Source organism: Schistocerca piceifrons, chromosome 2 (assembly GCF_021461385.2).
Source record: "Schistocerca piceifrons isolate TAMUIC-IGC-003096 chromosome 2, iqSchPice1.1, whole genome shotgun sequence".
Classification (NCBI taxonomy): Eukaryota; Metazoa; Arthropoda; class Insecta; order Orthoptera; family Acrididae; genus Schistocerca; species Schistocerca piceifrons.
The window spans coordinates 204,064,500-204,082,507 of NC_060139.1; the positions used below are offsets into that span (position 1 = coordinate 204,064,500).

The 18,008-nt window shown below is 42.9% G+C and overlaps 1 protein-coding gene across 2 annotated transcripts in view; it reads right to left on the minus strand.

Moving 5' to 3' along the window:
* LOC124774957 (NAD(P) transhydrogenase, mitochondrial-like) overlaps nucleotides 1-18,008 on the minus strand; it is a 256,108-nt gene that overhangs the window by 38,392 nt on the left and 199,708 nt on the right. For both annotated transcript variants that reach the window (XM_047249674.1, XM_047249673.1), the window contains exon 10: nucleotides 10,120-10,208. In XM_047249674.1, the coding sequence (XP_047105630.1) occupies nucleotides 10,120-10,208 (89 nt within the window). The remainder of the gene's footprint in view (nucleotides 1-10,119; nucleotides 10,209-18,008) is intronic.

The window sequence follows — 18,008 nt, forward strand, 5'->3', positions numbered from 1 at the left end:
TCATCTGAGAAGAACACATTATCATTCCTATACTGTGCACAAACGCATTTTCAATGTAGTGACATTTCTCAGTAATAATGAAGATAGGAGTGTGTGACAATGCTGCCATACAGTTTCTGGAAGTAGAAAGCCCAGTACTTGCATTGTTGATAAAAATGAAAATTAGACATATTAACAGGTATGTGATTGACTCACATTTAACTCAAGCAACTTAAAATAAGGTCAGAATATACTATTACCACTACTAATTCTACTACTATTACTATTACGCTGTTGTTCACCATTCAGCAACATACACACATTGCAATGCATATTTTTTACTACCAGCATTTGTTTTAATATCTTGAACAAATGAAGAAGTACTCTACAACTGTCAAGATATGGTTGACCTGTCCAGAGGCAGGTAACTAAACAGATCAATAGTGGAGGATTTTGTATTGAAGGGTGGCAGGTGAGGTGTTTGAATGTACCTAAAAAAGAAAAAAAAACTTTTCTCATGATGAGTGCCTGCATAAACACTGCATAAAAAGTAATTTGAAGAATTACGTTGATTTGATAAACTTAATGATCATTGTGTGTGACTGGAAACAGATTTAGCTAAACCCTTCTGTGGACTGTAAAATAAAAAACCAATTATACGCCAAATCCTTTAATGACACAACTTTGAAACATAGAAAGATCTTGATTGCACAATTTTTTTAATTAAAGACTGAGGCTGTAGAATAAACTGTACAAGGAAATTAATGATAGCAAATATATGCATAATGATGTGAGTATGCATCTTAGTATTCAATATACATCAATTTCAAGTAGTATTGCAATTAAATTTAAACTAAACTTTAGTACACAGTGCATGAAAGTGAACACACAGACTGAATATAAGACAGATCTCATCTCATGTAGGCATATTTGACAGTGCCACTGTCTGTTCAAAAGGAACCAGTGCTGAAATGAATGTGAAGATTGTTGTTGTTGCTGTTGTTGTGGTCTTTGGTCCAGAGACTTTTAAGTTATCAAATAAGCAAATGAAGGCCATTAGTTGGTGCTAACATTAACCATAAAAAGGAAGTCAAAGAGTAAATTTACAAACTGTAGTAGCCACCAGAAAGATCGCGGGAGGCGCACATTGGCACGGCGCGTCACGGACGGTAGTTGCCGCAAGTAGAGTCCCGTCCACCAGAGGGCACGCGAGAATTCGGAAGCGACCTCTGCCGGCATGACAACAACAACAACAACAACTCCTGCAGCACGGGCCATGCCCAGTCAGTTAACATCGGGCATGCCTAGGACACAGTCCCGGTCTACGCTAAGTGAAGTGCGACGTAAACGTGAACAGTGTTACTACACAACTGGCGACGAGTAGGGTCGTTTTTTGCGTGTTGCGTCGTCGTTCCGGTTTCGCAGCTTCTCCATGGCATGGAGGATTTGGTGCGAGTTTTGGTTGCGCAGCAGACGGAACTCAGGGCCACCATGAAACAAGTGCTTCCGGCGTTGCTCTCCACGCCGTCTGCTCTGGCGCCGTTCCCTCCTCCCTTTCCCCCGTATGATGAGACGGCGGAGGATTGGGACACATATGAACATCGCCTTCGGCAGCATTTCCAGGCGTTTCATGTTGCCGATGTGGAGGTATGTCGTGCTCTCTTCTTGTCTTGGATATCTCCCTCGCTGTATCAAGTTTTGCGGCAGCTAGCACCGTTGCAGGAACCCTCGTCCTTGTCTTTTGACGCATTGTGTTCCTTGCTGTCTTCATATTATTGCTGCCGCACGCATGTTGTGGCGGCTAGGGTCGAGTTCTATCAATGCAAGAAACAGCCCCATCAGTCTTACCGGGAGTGGGCCGCTACCCTGCACGGTCTTAGTCGCAAGTGTCATTTTGTCACGGAGCAGTCGCGAGAGTCGTACGCCCACGTTATGGTACGCGACGTCATTGTTCGTTCGGCCCCTGATAGGGAGGTCCGGCAACGGGCCCTGCAGTTAGAAAACCCTTCCCTCGAGGAAGTCCTGTCCATTGCTCAATCGTATGAAGTCTCTCACGCAGCAGGTCAACAGCTGGAAGAGTGGTGTGACGTCGCGGCAGTTCAGGGCGGCGCGGCCGCGTCCACTGTGTCAGGGGTGGACGACGTGCGAGCGGTACAATCCGGCCGTTACGGCCGCTCCCGCACGGCGCGTAAACAGAATTCCGGCCGCCGGCCCCTGTTGCCGTCCTGTGCGTCGTGCTATATACATCATGATCGGTCAGAGTGCCCCCAGCGTTGGGCCGTTTGTCGCAAATGTAATAGAAAAGGTCACATTGCTAAAGTTTGCCGCTCAGCCTCAAAAGAATCGAAGGAAGCGGGTACAGAGGACATGGACGTTGACATTCAGGAAGTTTCATTGGGCCAGGCTCCCGAAGCATCAGCACGCAAACTCTTTATCGAGGTGTCGGTTCGGTCACGCCGGTTACAACTGCAAGTCGATACGAGCACGGCAGTTTCGTTGTTGAATGCACAAACTTATTCCGATGTTGGATCGACCCCGTTGGCGCCAGTTTACCGGCGTCTACGCGGTTATGGTAAACAGTTCATTCCCCTACTGGGTCAATTCACTACCGACGTCACTTACAAATCAGTCACTCGGCCTATTACTTTTATTGTTGTCAGTGATGCGAGCTCAGCTAATCTTTTTGGCCTGGATGCCTTTCAAGCTTTCAGTTTTTCTATCGCTGACACCAGACAGTTGGTCTCCGAAGACGTTCCCTATCAATCATTGGAATCTTTTATCTCTGACTTTCCAGATATTTTTGAGGAGGGCCTGGGGCGTGTTGCAGATTTTGAAGCTCACTTAACGTTGAAGGCGTCGGCTCGCCCGCGTTTTCTACGTGCGAGGCAGATCCCCTTGGCTCTCCGCCCTCAGGTAAAGGAAGAGCTAGACTGGCTGACAGCCCTAGGGGTCGTTCTTCCCATTTCTTCCAGTGAGTGGGCTTCGCCCCTCGTTATTGTAAGGAAGCCCTCGGGAAAATTACGTCTTTGTGGCGATTTCAAGGCCACCATTAATTCCCAATTGGTGGTGGACACCTATCCTTTGCCTCGTGCTGATGAATTGTTCTCCTCCGTGGCGGGAGGCCAATATTTTTCGAAAATCGATCTGTCGGAGGCTTATCATCAGATACCACTTGATGAGGACTCCAAACGGTTGGTGGTCATCAACACCCCGTTTGGCCTTTACCAATACCAGCAGTTGGCCTTTGGAATATCCAGTGCCCCGGCGATATTCCAGCGTTATCTTGAGCATGTCACGTCGACAATTCCTCATTGTATTAATTACCTGGATGACATAATTGTCACAGGCCGCAGCACGAAGGAACACTTGCACAACCTTCACACCCTCTTTCTCAAATTCAGGTCTGTGGGCTTGCGTTGCAACCTGCATAAGTCAACCTTCTTTCAACCATCCATTGAGTATGTGGGCTACACCATCTCTCGGCACGGTATCCAGCCACTAGGAAGTTTGGTCCAAGGTATCGTCAACCTTCCTCGGCCCGCTTCGCTGAAAGAGTTACAAGCTTTTTTAGGCAAGATGGCCTATTACCACCGGTTCATTCCCAGGGTTTCCACTATAGCCCACCCCCTGTACTGCCTTCTGCACAAGGGTGTTCCTTTTGATTGCTCGCCTGCATGCGAGCAAGCGCTCACCTCGTTGAAGGGCCTCCTCACGTTAGCCCCTTGTTTGGCTACTTTTGATCCCCATAAGCCGTTGGTCCTGGCTACAGATGCTTCGCAGTATGGGGTGGGGGCGGTCCTGGCCCATCGCAACGCAGATGGTTCCGAGCAACCACTGGCGTTTGCGTCTAAATTGCTTAGTCCCATTCAGGCCCATTAGTCCCAGGTGGAAAAAGATGCTTTGGCCATTGTCTACGCTGTTACCAAGTTTCACCCTTTCTTGTATGGCATGAAGTTTCAGTTAATCACTGACCATAAGCCGTTAATATCGTTATTTGGCCCCGCCTCTCAGATTCCGGATAGGGCGGCCCACAGACTACAGCGCTGAGCCTTGTTCCTCTCTAAGTACCATTATGACATTCATTTTCGCCCTACAGGACAGCATGCCAACGCCGACACTCTTTCCCGTCTTCCGGTGGGCCCGGATCCTACGTTCGATCGAGAGGAGATTATGTGTTTTCATTTGGATGTGGCATCCCGCCAAGCGGTTGACGGCTTCCCAATCACTAGTTCTCGAGTCGCCAGGGAAACGGCAGCTGACCTGGTTCTCCGGCAAGTAGTTCGCCTCATTCAGCAGGGGTGGTCATCCCGCCCTCCGGGCCGGGCCTCGGACCCTCTTCGTAATTATTTTCTTCTACGGGACTGCCTCTCGGTCTTGGAAGGCGTTCTCCTTCTGGCTACCAATGATACAGCTCCTCGCGTGGTTGTTCCTGCAAGTTTATGACGGGAGGTCCTCACGTTATTATATGCGGGGCACTGGGGTGTTTCCCGTACTAAAACCTTGGCTCGCAGACATGTGTACTGGCCCGGTATTGACAGAGAAATTGAGCACTTGGTGGCCGCCTGTTCCCAGTGTGCGAGCCAACAAGCATCCCCAGGGCAGCGTTCTCTTCATGGCCACCGGCAACCCAAGCATGGGAACGTGTTCACACCGATTTTGCGGGCCCGTTTCTCAATGGTGTTTGGCTCGTTGTCATTGATGCTTATTCCCGATTCCCATATGTGGTTCGCTGCTCCTCAACCACTTCAGAAGTTGCAATCCAGGCACTAGCAAAAAATCTTTTCTGTGGAAGGTCTGCCAATCACCCTGGTCTCGGAGAATGGACCGCAGTTTATTTCACAGACCTTCCAGGATTTTTGTAGGCGCTTCGGTATTCGGCACGTTTGCTGTCCCCCCTTCCATCCACAATCGAATGGGGAAGCCGAGCGCATGGTGCACACATTTAAGACGCAGATGAAAAAGTATGTGTACGAATTTCCTGCGGAGGAAGCATTGACGTTTTTCTTGACGGCATACCGGACCACACCAATGGGAGAACGCAGCCCCGCAGAGCTCCTCCATGGGCGTCAACCTAGGACTCTGCTGCACCTCCTCCGGCCTGGTCCTCGCCAGTCTTCACAAAACGGAGTAGCTGGCTTTCCACTGGGTATGTCGGTCTGGGCCCGTGGGTTTGGTCACAATCCACGTTGGATACCAGCGGTGGTCCTGCGCCGAAATGGCCGCCGGCTCTATACCTTGCAGGCGGCGGACCGGGTGGTACGTCGTCACCAAAATCAGCTACGTCCACGTTCGGGCACCCACCCTCCGCCCTCTCAGACACCGGCTTCCCCATTGCCGGCACCTGTGTTGGTTTCACAGGAGATGTTGCCTCCTCTCCCCGCTGTGCCTCTGCCGCACTGCGATGGTTCTCAGCCTTGGCAGCCTCCAGTAGCTCCAGCAACGGCATCGTCATCGTTCGAGATGCCCCAGCGAGAGCCGGCCCCCCTAGCAGGCCCGGTTTCTCAGGAGGTTGATTCACCTGTGGTCGTCCCTTCCCCTTCGTCCCCGCCACTGGGTCTTGCCCCTCCCGGGGTGGAACAGGATCCGGAGTTCGACAGCTTGTCGCCCGTTCTGTCCCGGGTTCCGGTTGTGGGATGACGGGGGCCTCTTCGTGTGGGTCACTTTCAGCCGTATTCGAAGGTTCCGGCTCGAGGGTTGGCAGATCCCCTCGACTCCGGCCATCCAATGGATGTGGAGGTCATCGCTCCTGCCCGACGCTCCACCTTCCGACGCAGTGGATCACAGTGGCTTCACCCCCCCGAAGGAGGAGGAGTGTAGTAGCCACCAGAAAGATCGCGGGAGGCGCACATTGGCATGGCGCGTCACGGACGGTAGTTGCCGCAAGTAGAGTCCCGTCCACCAGAGGGCACCTTCCATTGTATAATTGTTCCTTTTCAATTCAAGTTGTTGCCAATAACCAAGGCTCACCTAAATGATTCTGTTATATGTCATCTATGATATTTTCATCTCTTTTAATATGACTACATTTGTGATACTTATGTAATGCTTAATTTAGTGAGTGATGTAAAATTATTATTTGACAATTATATTTTATTTCTTGTCTACAACAGTTTCATGTTTATGTTGTACCACACCAGTTATTGATTGCAAATATGTCTTCTGTTTTCATTATTGACTGATGACTACCTCTGTAACACTGTTCATGGGGGGGATGCTTCCCAATGACACGCATTTCATGCTGTCGTTATATGAGTTTCTCCTCTATAAAAGTAGCATAAATGTATCTTTGTCGTGATGTTCACTAGGTTTTGACATGTAGTTAATCGCAATGCATAGTTGTTTGTAAATTTACCTTTTGACTTCCTTTTTATGTTTAATGCTAGACCACCTGCTGACCTTTGTTCGCTTATTTGATAGCTTAATCACCACACTCAGTCTGGCACTGGTTGTCTTCAAATAGATAAACACACTGTCAAGTACGCCTACGAGAGATGAGATCTGTATTATTTCAGTCTATGCATTCACTTTTGTGAGCTTTGTACTATGTTTTGATTTAAATGTAACTACAATACTAATTGATATTTCCGTACATGGAATAAAAAGATATTTGCTTCTGTTATTATGTACCTACTTGCTATTATCAGTTTTCTTGTACCCTTTATTCCACAGCTTCAGTCTGATAATGATATTCTGAAATGCGTAATGCTTAATAAAGCATTGTACGACCAAGACCTTCCTATATTTCAAAGTTGCCCCAATCTGAAAGGTCAGCTCTCTCTACCATGGATGTATTTCTCCATCAAGTAACGAAATCCTTTAATATTTGAGATTTTTACACTTTTCTAAAACATCCAAGCGAACAGTAAATTGTCACCTTTTTAAATTTCAATTGGAAAAATATCAGTAGTAAATGTTTGTATTTGTACTTTTTAATGGTATTATCTAATGATTTCAGTCATCCATAAATTACTGTATACCCTGTTTTCTGTTGAAAACACTCTCCTATGAACCAGAAGGTCTGCTAGTGGATGCTGTGTGACAGAGTTTGAATTCTAAAAAGGCATAATTTTGAGTACTGTTTCTTTGTCTGTGTTCGAGTGTTCAACAGTCTCTTTTTTTTTTTTTTTCTCCATCAAAAGCAATGATCAACAACTTAAACTTTGCAAATAATGACCTATGCACAAATTTATGATTCACTGAAAATCATTTTATTTAACATATTTTGATAGTTTGTTGTCTAATGACAATGTTATGGAAAATTATTTAATTACTGTGGATAACAAGACACAATTAGTAGTTTGAAAGCTCAGTCTCATAAGATTACAAATTATGAGAAACTTTAATTACATTAGAATTTATTTTGACTTTGAACACTACATCAGAATAGCTTATATAAATAATAACTCTTTGGTATTTCAGTTTTGGATAGGGTGATATTCTTTTTCTTTTATTCATGCTTTCTGAAAATTCACAGTTGTTATGCATAGTGTGGTCTACATAAAACAGCAGTGTATTGAATGTTTTGCTTCAATCTAATATTACATCTATGCACTTGAATGAATTACTTTGAGTTTGTGAATTGTGCACATGTGCTGTTGTGGGTTATATTCAGTAATCTGAACTATCAGTATATTCCAAACAACACAGTACACATGTATGTGTTAAAATTATTAAAAATTTCTTGTTACTCAAATTTTACTTTTTATGAAATTTTATTAGTAAATATGGTTAGCAGTGTTTTTTGTGTGTTTACGTAACAAAATAATTGTGGGCATTACATTAAAATTGGGTGAATTTGGTGGAGCAGTGGTTAGTTTGGTCAGAGTAATGTACAAGTACTGTGTGTCAGATTACACAACTGAACCAATCCCTGCATATGCCTCTTAAATAGTGCAATTAACCAGGTAATCATTCATGTTTCTGTAGCGAAACAGTTGTTTTACAGCTCTTTCCACATATGTGGCGTCAAGCTCTATATCGACAACCGCAGAAACTGCTATCGATTTTTGCTAGCATGCAACACAGGCACCTTACAAGACCTCATGCACGCATATCAGAGATTCATAAAAACATGTCATTCTTGGAATGATTTATTACAATTATTGCTATAACTGAAAATCATATACCATTTTATCGATGCTTAATGTGTTCATATAAGAGTGCTCTCTCAGGAGTGAGTTGGCATAATCAACAATTTACAAAGTAAGCATGAAATGTGTTTGTAATATAATTTTCAGTATGCCATTATAAGGTAACAGAGCACTGAAAATTTATCACAAACACGCCACCATCAATATTAAATGTCACTTAATGATGCATCAATGATATAAGCCTTCAAGAGATACTAAGATAACAAAGGATAATGATGATGTTTCTCAAATCAAAAGATGTAGAGTCACATCACACCACATGCAAGGGTTTTTTTTTTTTTTTTTTTTTTTTTTTTTTTTTTTTTTTTTTTTTTGTATCAGCACTGTCAACACATCTGGGACTTTCCTACGAATGTGATGTAAGTGTATTCTGAAATATTCAGTGTCTTTTAGATTTCTGCCTAATTAGAGAATGAAGGATGAAACAAATAGCAATTTCGGAGTATGTGGTTCGTCAAGAAGCTCAGAGATCAGCTTAATTTATCATGACTGAAATGAGCAGCAATAGAATTCATTGTCTTCCTTCTCACAAATATTTGGCTCTTTGTTTCCAAATGCATGGTGACTTCCAAGTGTATGGTTAGGCATGAACCAAAGAGAACAGCTTAAACTGCTGTGAGTGAATCGAGTAGCAATAACATTAACATTCTTCCCTGTCATAAATATCTCACTGTTTGTTTATAATAGAGGGAAACATTCCACGTAGGAAAAAATATCTAAAAACAAAGATGATGTGACTTACCAAATGAAAGTGCTGGCAGGTCGACAGACACACAAACATAATGTCTGCTTGTGTCTGTATATGTGTGGATGGATATGTGTGTGTGTGCGCGCGAGTGTATACCCGTCCTTTTTTCCCCCCTAAGGAAAGTCTTTCCACTCCCGGGATTGGAATGACTCCTTCCCTCTCCCTTAAAACCCACATCCTTTCGTCTTTCCCTCTCCTTCCCTCTTTCCTGATGAGGCAACAGTTTGTTGCGAAAGCTTGAATTTTATGTCACTGTTTGTTTATGAATATGTGGCAAATTCTGAGAGTGGGGTTAGGCGGGAATCTAAGAGCACAGCTTTAAATGCTGTGACTACAACAAGCTGCAATAAAATTCGTATTCTCTCTTCTTACAAATTTCTGGATCTTGTATCCGAATGTGTGGTGATTTCTGAGTGTTTGATTAGGACTAACCTAAGAGGACAGCTTAAATTGCTTTGGGTGAAACAAAGAACAATAAGATTCATATTCTTCCTTGTCACAAAGTTGATAACCAATCAAACTGTCATTGACATAACATGTAATGTCAAAATGACATCACATATGCAGGAAGTAGTGTGAAATGAGTTGTTACCTGTTTCTGCTAACCAAAGGACAATTAAACTATATTTGTAACAATCAGAGGTTCTTTCATCTAGCAAAGCAGAACAGTTTGGGAGATAATTATACTATACAGGGGTTGAACAGAAAAATTAACAAAGAACCAGGGTAAAGGAAGATACACAACAGGACTAAGGAAATTATGTAACTACAACAAAATGTAAGTGTGCATCAAAATAAATTCTATAAATGAAAATTTAAAAAGCTAGAATAGAAGATCTGATTGTGAAAATAACTGAAAATGAAGGAAAAATAGAAATTAAAATTATCGTAAAGGAAACAAAATTCAACAAAATGACACAGAAATAACTAAATTAGTCCATGAAAAGCAGGAAAACTTTAATTGATACTAAGCGTCCAGAAGGGGGCTACATAAGTACTGGAATGTCAACCACAATGTCTGCCTTATCCTTTGATGCTCTTGGTGATCTCCTTACTATCTCTTCTTCTCCAAAGCTGGTGAAGAAAGAACAGAGGTTTCAAAAACTCACAACTTCATACTTATTTCTCCTATTGTTGGCCTTGACAACTGGTTCTTCTTCCTTGTGAATCTATCTTTTTGATTTATGGAATTTTCTAATTATATTTACTTACATTTCACAGCTCTCAATAAGTGATACACACCTCTTAAACATATCCAGCATCCTCTTAGTTACCAGGAAGCCACCATAAACATTAATGAAGGAAACAAATGCTGCAGCTGCTGCCAAAGTCTAGAAAATAAGATCAACAGTAACAACAATTTTAATAACTACCTCACATTTACTTACTAATTTTACAAATTTTACTTTATGCCTGAAATTTTGTTTCAGATAACTCATTAAACAAATGCATTGATAACATACACTTACTGAAATGGTTTAATGAGAGACGATAATGAATGATAGTGGGGAGCGAAAAAAATTAAAATTGCTGGGCATGTTATAACAGATACTATTTAAAATATGGCAAGAAATTAAGCGTCATCTCTCTGGATATCTTAAATCTATTTTGATGGCTTGGGCTCCACTCTATCCGCAAGATGTATTTGTATGTCTGAAGGCAGCATTGACATAGTTTAGAGACGTATAAGGCATTGGGGAGTCATCCTAAAGCACAATTCCTTAACTGTTGTTCTGTTGTTCACAACTCATGGACTTACATACTTATAACTGAATCCAACAAGCACACTTTTTGCTTGATGGTGTCTCAGATGTACTAAAATAGGTCCGAGCCCAGTAAATATTGGTGCATGCACATGCACACACTTGCCACCGTCCCCCCCCCCCCCCCCCCACACACACACACACACACACACACACACAAAGCACACAAAGAGCACTCTCATGCATGTGGGGTATCAGGAGAGATGGAGTGTTGCAATATCTTGCAGAAGGTACAGGTTACCTCTTAAAACTATGCCATCTGGCGATACCACAGTGGTGTCGTATGCGAAATAGTGGTCAACAGCCAGTGACACCACAGTGGTATCATCTCAACAGTATTGCTCAGTGGCCGGCGACACCACAGTGGTGTCGTGAGCATAGTATCGCGCAGTGGCCGGTGACAGCAATTTAGTATCTTTTGCATTCTGTTGGTGTTCTGTGTTTAGGTAACAATAAGTTACAGATTTCAACAAGTTTTTTTGTTTTTATAAGTACTTGTGCCATTTCATCGTGGCTTTGATTTACCGAGAACCAATAATAAATTTGAAGGATCCCCAGGTCCAAATGTATTTCCCAAAGATACACAGTGTGTCAAGGATATCATAGAATTATATACTGGGAATGGTCTATTTGAATGTATTAGCAATGAAACCAACAAGTACTACAGTCAAAATTGCTATAGAAGGAAACTGGATTTAAAAAATACCAAATTTGTCGACGTTACAGGACCCGAACTTAGAAAATGATTTGGGCTTGCTATCCTTATGAGAATTGTAAAAAAGCAAGGATCAATGATTATTGGTCAACGAATCTGTTGATAGACAAACTGATATTTCACAAAATGATGTCCCGTAACTAATTGAGACAAATATTATCATTTTTACATTTTTCTGACAGCAACAATAAACCGGATAATGCAGACCGGCTTGTCACAGTGCAATTTGTAATTGATTATTTTTCCAAAAAGTTTAAAGAAACATTTAATCTAAGTCAAAACATCTCAACTGATGAAGTAATGAGACCGTGGCGTGGACGGTTAAATTTTAAAGTTTGCAAACCGTTGAAAATTACAAAATACGGCATACTAATTTGGATGCTGTGTGATTTGCATACAGGATACATTTCCTCATTTGAGATATATTCCAGTGCTGGACAGCCTTTAGCAAAAACTGTGATGGAACTATTGACACCTTCTGATGGAAAGTGGCATCACCTCTGCTTGGATAATTATTGTAGCAGTGTAGAACTTGCAGAGAAGTTACTTCAAAAGAAAATTCGAGTTTGTGGAATGATATGGCAAAATAAAGGATTTTCGGAAAATTGAACTGCACAAAAGTCAATGTGTCTGAAGCTTGTCATCAACAGAAAGGTGACAAGAGGCCAGCGACAAGCCAAGTAATCTGAATTAGAGCTGCCGGCACCACGTGAATAAATTTGTACAAGACATGCAGACAGCAAAGTGTTAATGTATCGCAAAGACATCTACCCTAAAATGCCGAACTATACTACTGTAGCATTTGTGCATTACACATGAAACCAAGGTGTCTTACGAGTCACATAATCCCTTATCAGCTGATTGCATCATCTGGCAGACAAATCTGGCCCCACGGAGAAGAGGAGTTACAGAACTTCCACAAGCACCTTAACCAACAGCTTAGGAAAATTCAGTTTACAATGGAAACAGAGAAGAATGGGGTGCTGCCTTTTCTCGACGTGGAAGTTTATCGAAAACCTGATGGTAAACTTGGCCACAAAGTGTACAGGAAACCAACCAATACGGACAGGTACCTTCACGCCTCCTCCCACCATCACCCCACGCAGAAGAAGTCCACCCTGCACACGCTAACGAAGAGAGCGTACAGGATAAGTGACGAAGAACATCTGAAGACAGAACTTGAACGCCTCAGGTCCATCTTCGGAACTAATGGCTATGGGAAGCAGATGATAGACAGCACCATGTCGACAAGGGAGAAGACTAATAGGGAAGAGGAGAAGGAGGCACAGAGCATTGCTGTGTTACCATATGTACAAGGGGTCACCGAACGTATTGGCAAAATTCTACGAAAAGCCGACATCAAACCAATTTTCCGAAGCAGAAACAAAATATCAGACATGCTCGGTTCTACCAAGGATGCAGTTGACAAACTACACACAGCTGGTGTGTATGAAATTGGTTGTGCATGTGGATTAGTCTACATAGGTGAGACGGGACGTCCGATCAGCACAAGGCTCTCGGAACATGAAAGATATATCCGCCTGAAACAACACACTAAGTCAGCAGTGGCGGAACACAGAGACGAGTGCGGGAAACCAATATTTTTTCAAGAAGCCCGCGTCCTGGCGAAACAGCCTCTCACTTTCAAAAGAAAGATTAGAGAGGCGATAGAAATAGCCAAAAGACCCGCCAACATGAATAGAGAGGACGGGTACAAGCTTCCGAGGTCTTGGCTGCCTGCAATAGCAGGGCTACGGAGTGGCGGCAGAGCCGTGGCGGCCCATGCAGACATGCGGAGAGCCGCAGCAGTGGTCGCGAGCACACAAAGCAATGGCACGCCGCGGCCGGCTTCTGGACAGCATCGAAACAGTGTGACGTCACAGCCATCACATGTTCGCTATTCGTCCGTCTCCTCCAATGGGGTGGATTAATATAAAGACCAATAGAAAACAGCTATTTCAGCCAATGACAGATAATAAAGGAAACACCAATAAAGCATACCTTTCACCCCTCTTCCTCCTCCTTTTACAGCCAATCAAGTAACGACACGGTTTTCTCGTGCAGCTATTTAAGGAACCAAGTGTGTTCATTTAGCAGTTAACGTAAGGCCCTGATGAAGGCTAGCTGCAACGCTGGCCGAAACGTTGGCGCATTTTAAATTATGACGATGCGGTCTGATACCCTGAAGAATTTTATTGAAGTAACCACTACTCTGTTTATCGCTAACTTACGATGAGTAGCAACAAGCCTTTCGCAATACCATCCGACACTGCAACAGCTTCTTGCAAAAATGTAAGGGCTACCAATTTAATATAATTGTATTTAATGTATTTATGCATTTGTAAAGTAACTACGGTTCATGTAATAATATGGATAATCTAAGAACTTGTATGACATGTTTGTAAAGTGTGTGAGATGAATTTTTGGATAATAATGAGACTATGTATTTGTGCAACATACTCTATTTGAGTAATGTCGGTAGAAGAGACAAGAACAACTGCTGAATGACCTTGCTTTTTTGAAGAGATGCAGAGACACAAGTTTTGTGCCGTATTCTTTGCGGTTGACGTCTCACATAAAAACGAACAAGGCGAGGAATATCTGTGTTAAAGCCAGTAAAGCATTGCTACGGGAAAGGATCCGCCACATCCGCATAAGTCTCGATGCTCACAACAGGAATTTGTGTGATCTGCACCTATTTCTGGCCGGAAAACTTCTGACAGAAGACTGGGATAAAGTCGACAGGTTAACCTTTCAGCAAGCATCAAGGACCAGCAATAGTATTACTAACCGCCGGATGAGAAAGTACGACAAACTACAACAAAAAGCCACTGACGAAACATTGACGCTGGACAGGCGACGGACAGTGGTCAACCTCTCCAGCCACACCTTGAGCGAAGCAATCACAGCAATTCTGGCCAAGGGGATGAATTTCGCAGTCACACCTAAGCGAGTTCCAAAAGAAGATATCATAGAATCCGTAGAGGCTTCGGTACGTCATCTGCCACAGGCCGAGGCGGAGAAGATCCAGCAGGAAACGGTCAGAGTTCTGAATAAAGCAAAGCCACCGAAGCAAAACATCAACGCTGAGGAATACCATGCCATCAAGGAACTCAGGGACAACCCCCACTTAGTAGTGGTACAGGCAGATAAGGACAACGCCACTGTAGTCTTGGACACAACTGATTACAACAAATGAATGGAAGATATTCTCGCAGAACCTATCTACAAGAAACTTCAGGGAGATCCGACGGCCAAGGTAATCAAAACGACGCAGGCACTGCTCAAGCACTCTAGAATCAACTTCGACAAGGCCAGAAGATTCATCCCGCAACTGGCACAGGCACCAAGGATATACAGTGTACCGAAGGTACACAAAACCGACTTCCCCTTAAGGCCCATAGTAAACAGTATAAATTCGCCGACCAACTACCTAGTGAAAGAACTGGCACCTAGGCTCCGACACCTAGTGCATCAAACCGAGTCCTACGTTAAGGATTCCACTCACTTCGTGTCTCTCCTAAAGGAAATGCATGTTACGGACCAAGATCTGATGGTTAGTTTCGACGTCAAATCCCTATTCACGAATGTCCCAGTGTCAGATACTGTGAACATCCTAGAAGAACGCGTGGCACCTGATATATGTGAGCTTGTGCGCCACTGTCTGACGACCACCTATTTCAAGTGGAGAGGTCAATTTTATGAACAAACTGACGGTGTAGCTATGGGCTCACCCCTATCGCCTATCGCAGCAGAAATTTTCATGGAGGCATTTGAGGAAACAGCCCTCCAGTCCGCACCATTACGTCCAAATTGTTGGCTTTGCTATGTCGATGATACTTTCGTCATCTGGCCCCACGGAGAAGAGGAGTTACAGAACTTCCACAAGCACCTTAACCAACAGCATAGGAAAATTCAGTTTACAATGGAAACAGAGAAGAATGGGGTGCTGCCTTTTCTCGACGTGGAAGTTTATCGAAAACCTGATGGTAAACTTGGCCACAAAGTGTACAGGAAACCAACCAATACGGATAGGTACCTTTACGCCTCCTCCCACCATCACCCCAGGCAGAAGAAGTCCACCCTGCACACGCTAACGAAGAGAGCGTACAGGATAAGTGACGAAGAACATCTGAAGACAGAACTTGAACGCCTCAGGTCCATCTTTGGAACTAATGGCTATGGGAAGCAGATGATAGACAGCACCATGTCGACAAGGGAGAAGACTAATAGGGCAGAGGAGAAGGAGGCACAGAGCATTGCTGTGTTACCATATGTACAAGGGGTCACCGAACGTATTGGCAAAATTCTACGAAAAGCCGACATCAAACCAATTTTCCTAAGCAGAAACAAAATATCAGACATGCTCGGTTCTACCAAGGATGCAGTTGACAAAGTACACACAGCTGGTGTGTATGAAATTGGTTGTGCGTGTGGATTAGTCTACATAGGTGAGACGGGATGTCCGATCAGCACAAGGCTCTCGGAACATGAAAGATATATCCGCCTGAAACAACACACTAAGTCAGCAGTGGCGGAACACAGAGACGAGTGCGGGAAACCAATATTTTTTCAAGAAGCCCGTGTCCTGGCGAAACAGCCTCTCACTTTCAAAAGAAAGATTAGAGAGGCGATAGAAATAGCCAAAAGACCCGCCAACATGAATAGAGAGGACGGGTACAAGCTTCCGAGGTCTTGGCTGCCTGCAATAGCAGGGCTACGGAGCGGCGGCAGAGCCGTGGCGGCCCATGCAGACACGCAGAGAGCCACAGTAGTGGTCGCGAGCACACAAAGCAATGGCACGCCGCGGCCGGCTTCTGGACAGCATCGAAACAGTGTGACGTCACAGCCATCACATGTTCGCTATTCGTCCGTCTCCTTCAATGGGGTGGATTAATATAAAGACCAATAGAAAACAGCTATTTCAGCCAATGACAGATAATAAAGGAAACACCACTAAAGCATACCTTTCACCCCTCTTCCTCCTCCTTTTACAGCCAATCAAGTAACGACACGGTTTTCTCGTGCAGCTATTTAAGGAACCAAGTGTGTTCATTTAGCAGTTAACGTAAGGCCCTGATGAAGGCTAGCTGCAACGCTGGCCGAAACGTTGGCGCATTTTAAATTATGACGATGCGGTCTGATACCCTGAAGAATTTTATTGAAGTAACCACTACTCTGTTTATCGCTAACTTACGATGAGTAGCAACAAGCCTTTCGCAATACCATCCGACACTGCAACAGCTTCTTGCAAAAATGTAAGGGCTACCAATTTAATATAATTGTATTTAATGTATTTATGCATTTGTAAAGTAACTACGGTTCATGTAATAATATGGATAATCTAAGAACTTGTATGACATGTTTGTAAAGTGTGTGAGATGAATTTTTGAATAATAATGAGACTATGTATTTGTGCAACATACTCTATTTGAGTAATGTCGGTAGAAGAGACAAGAACAACTGCTGTAAATTGTTTCTCTAAGTTGATTTTTAGCACAAGGACTGGTGAAGTACAACTTAAGAGGAAATTAACGTGAAGGTGGTTTTTATTATTATTATTATTATTATTATTATTATAGATATTGAATGGAAAGACACTTTTCTTGATCATCCAAAGTAGTGTGTTTGAGGTGCTCTCACAATGTAACACCCACAAGAAGTTTATATTATTTATAATTATATGTTAGTGAAAACACAGTGCACAATACTGGATGCTACATTTTGTGGCTTGTTAATCTGCAATGCAACTACAAAACTGGGATTGAACACATTGTTTCTTTGGGTGGTGTAGCAATTAGTAACAGAGGTTGATGTCAACTTGTCTAATCAGTTGTCAAGAGTTATGGAAGTCACATTTGAAGAAAATAGCAATGCTAGTTAGGCAGCGTAGTTATAATGCACCACTTGAGTGACGTAAGTTATGTTTCTAGTTTACATCCGAGGGACTTAGTCAAAATTTCTTACCTCTATTTAGTAGATGTGACATAACTCTCTTATGTAATGGTTAAAATCAATTATGTGCTATACACATGTAAGTTGAAAAAATGTGTATTATTGACAGTGATGCCCTCTATTTAATGCAGAATCTGTTCAGCTTATTTTGTGTTAATTATAGTTGTATGTCTTACCAGTGCTGGTGGTAAAAGCTACAATAATAATTAATAAAAATAATAATAACTAAACAATACACAGAACACTGGTCTGGGTGGCAGACAAAAGAACATAACAAAGTGGACCTTCTTTGCTTCTTAGTGAGTAGGCTACTACATTGAATGTGAACTAAATTCCAGTTAACTTAACACAGGCCCAAATGACATTTGCTTTCATACAGCATTACATCTGTGGTATTTCAGAATCATTCTTTGCTACTGATTAATTCATGGACTGGGATTATTAATGGAAATAATGTTATAATAAATGAAAAGCACTACATTGCTCATGTTCTACAGGGTTAATTTGCTGCATTAATTGGTTTTTGTTTTACAAGGCTACTTCCAAGTAATTGTAGTTTGTGGAAAAAAGAGCTATCGGTTTCATGGTAAATTATATGCACTTGGATGGAAGTGATGATTTCTTCTAGTTGAATGGTGCCCTAAAAGGAAAGCAGGAGCCATCATATCACATTGTTTTCAATACAGTTGTACCCTGCC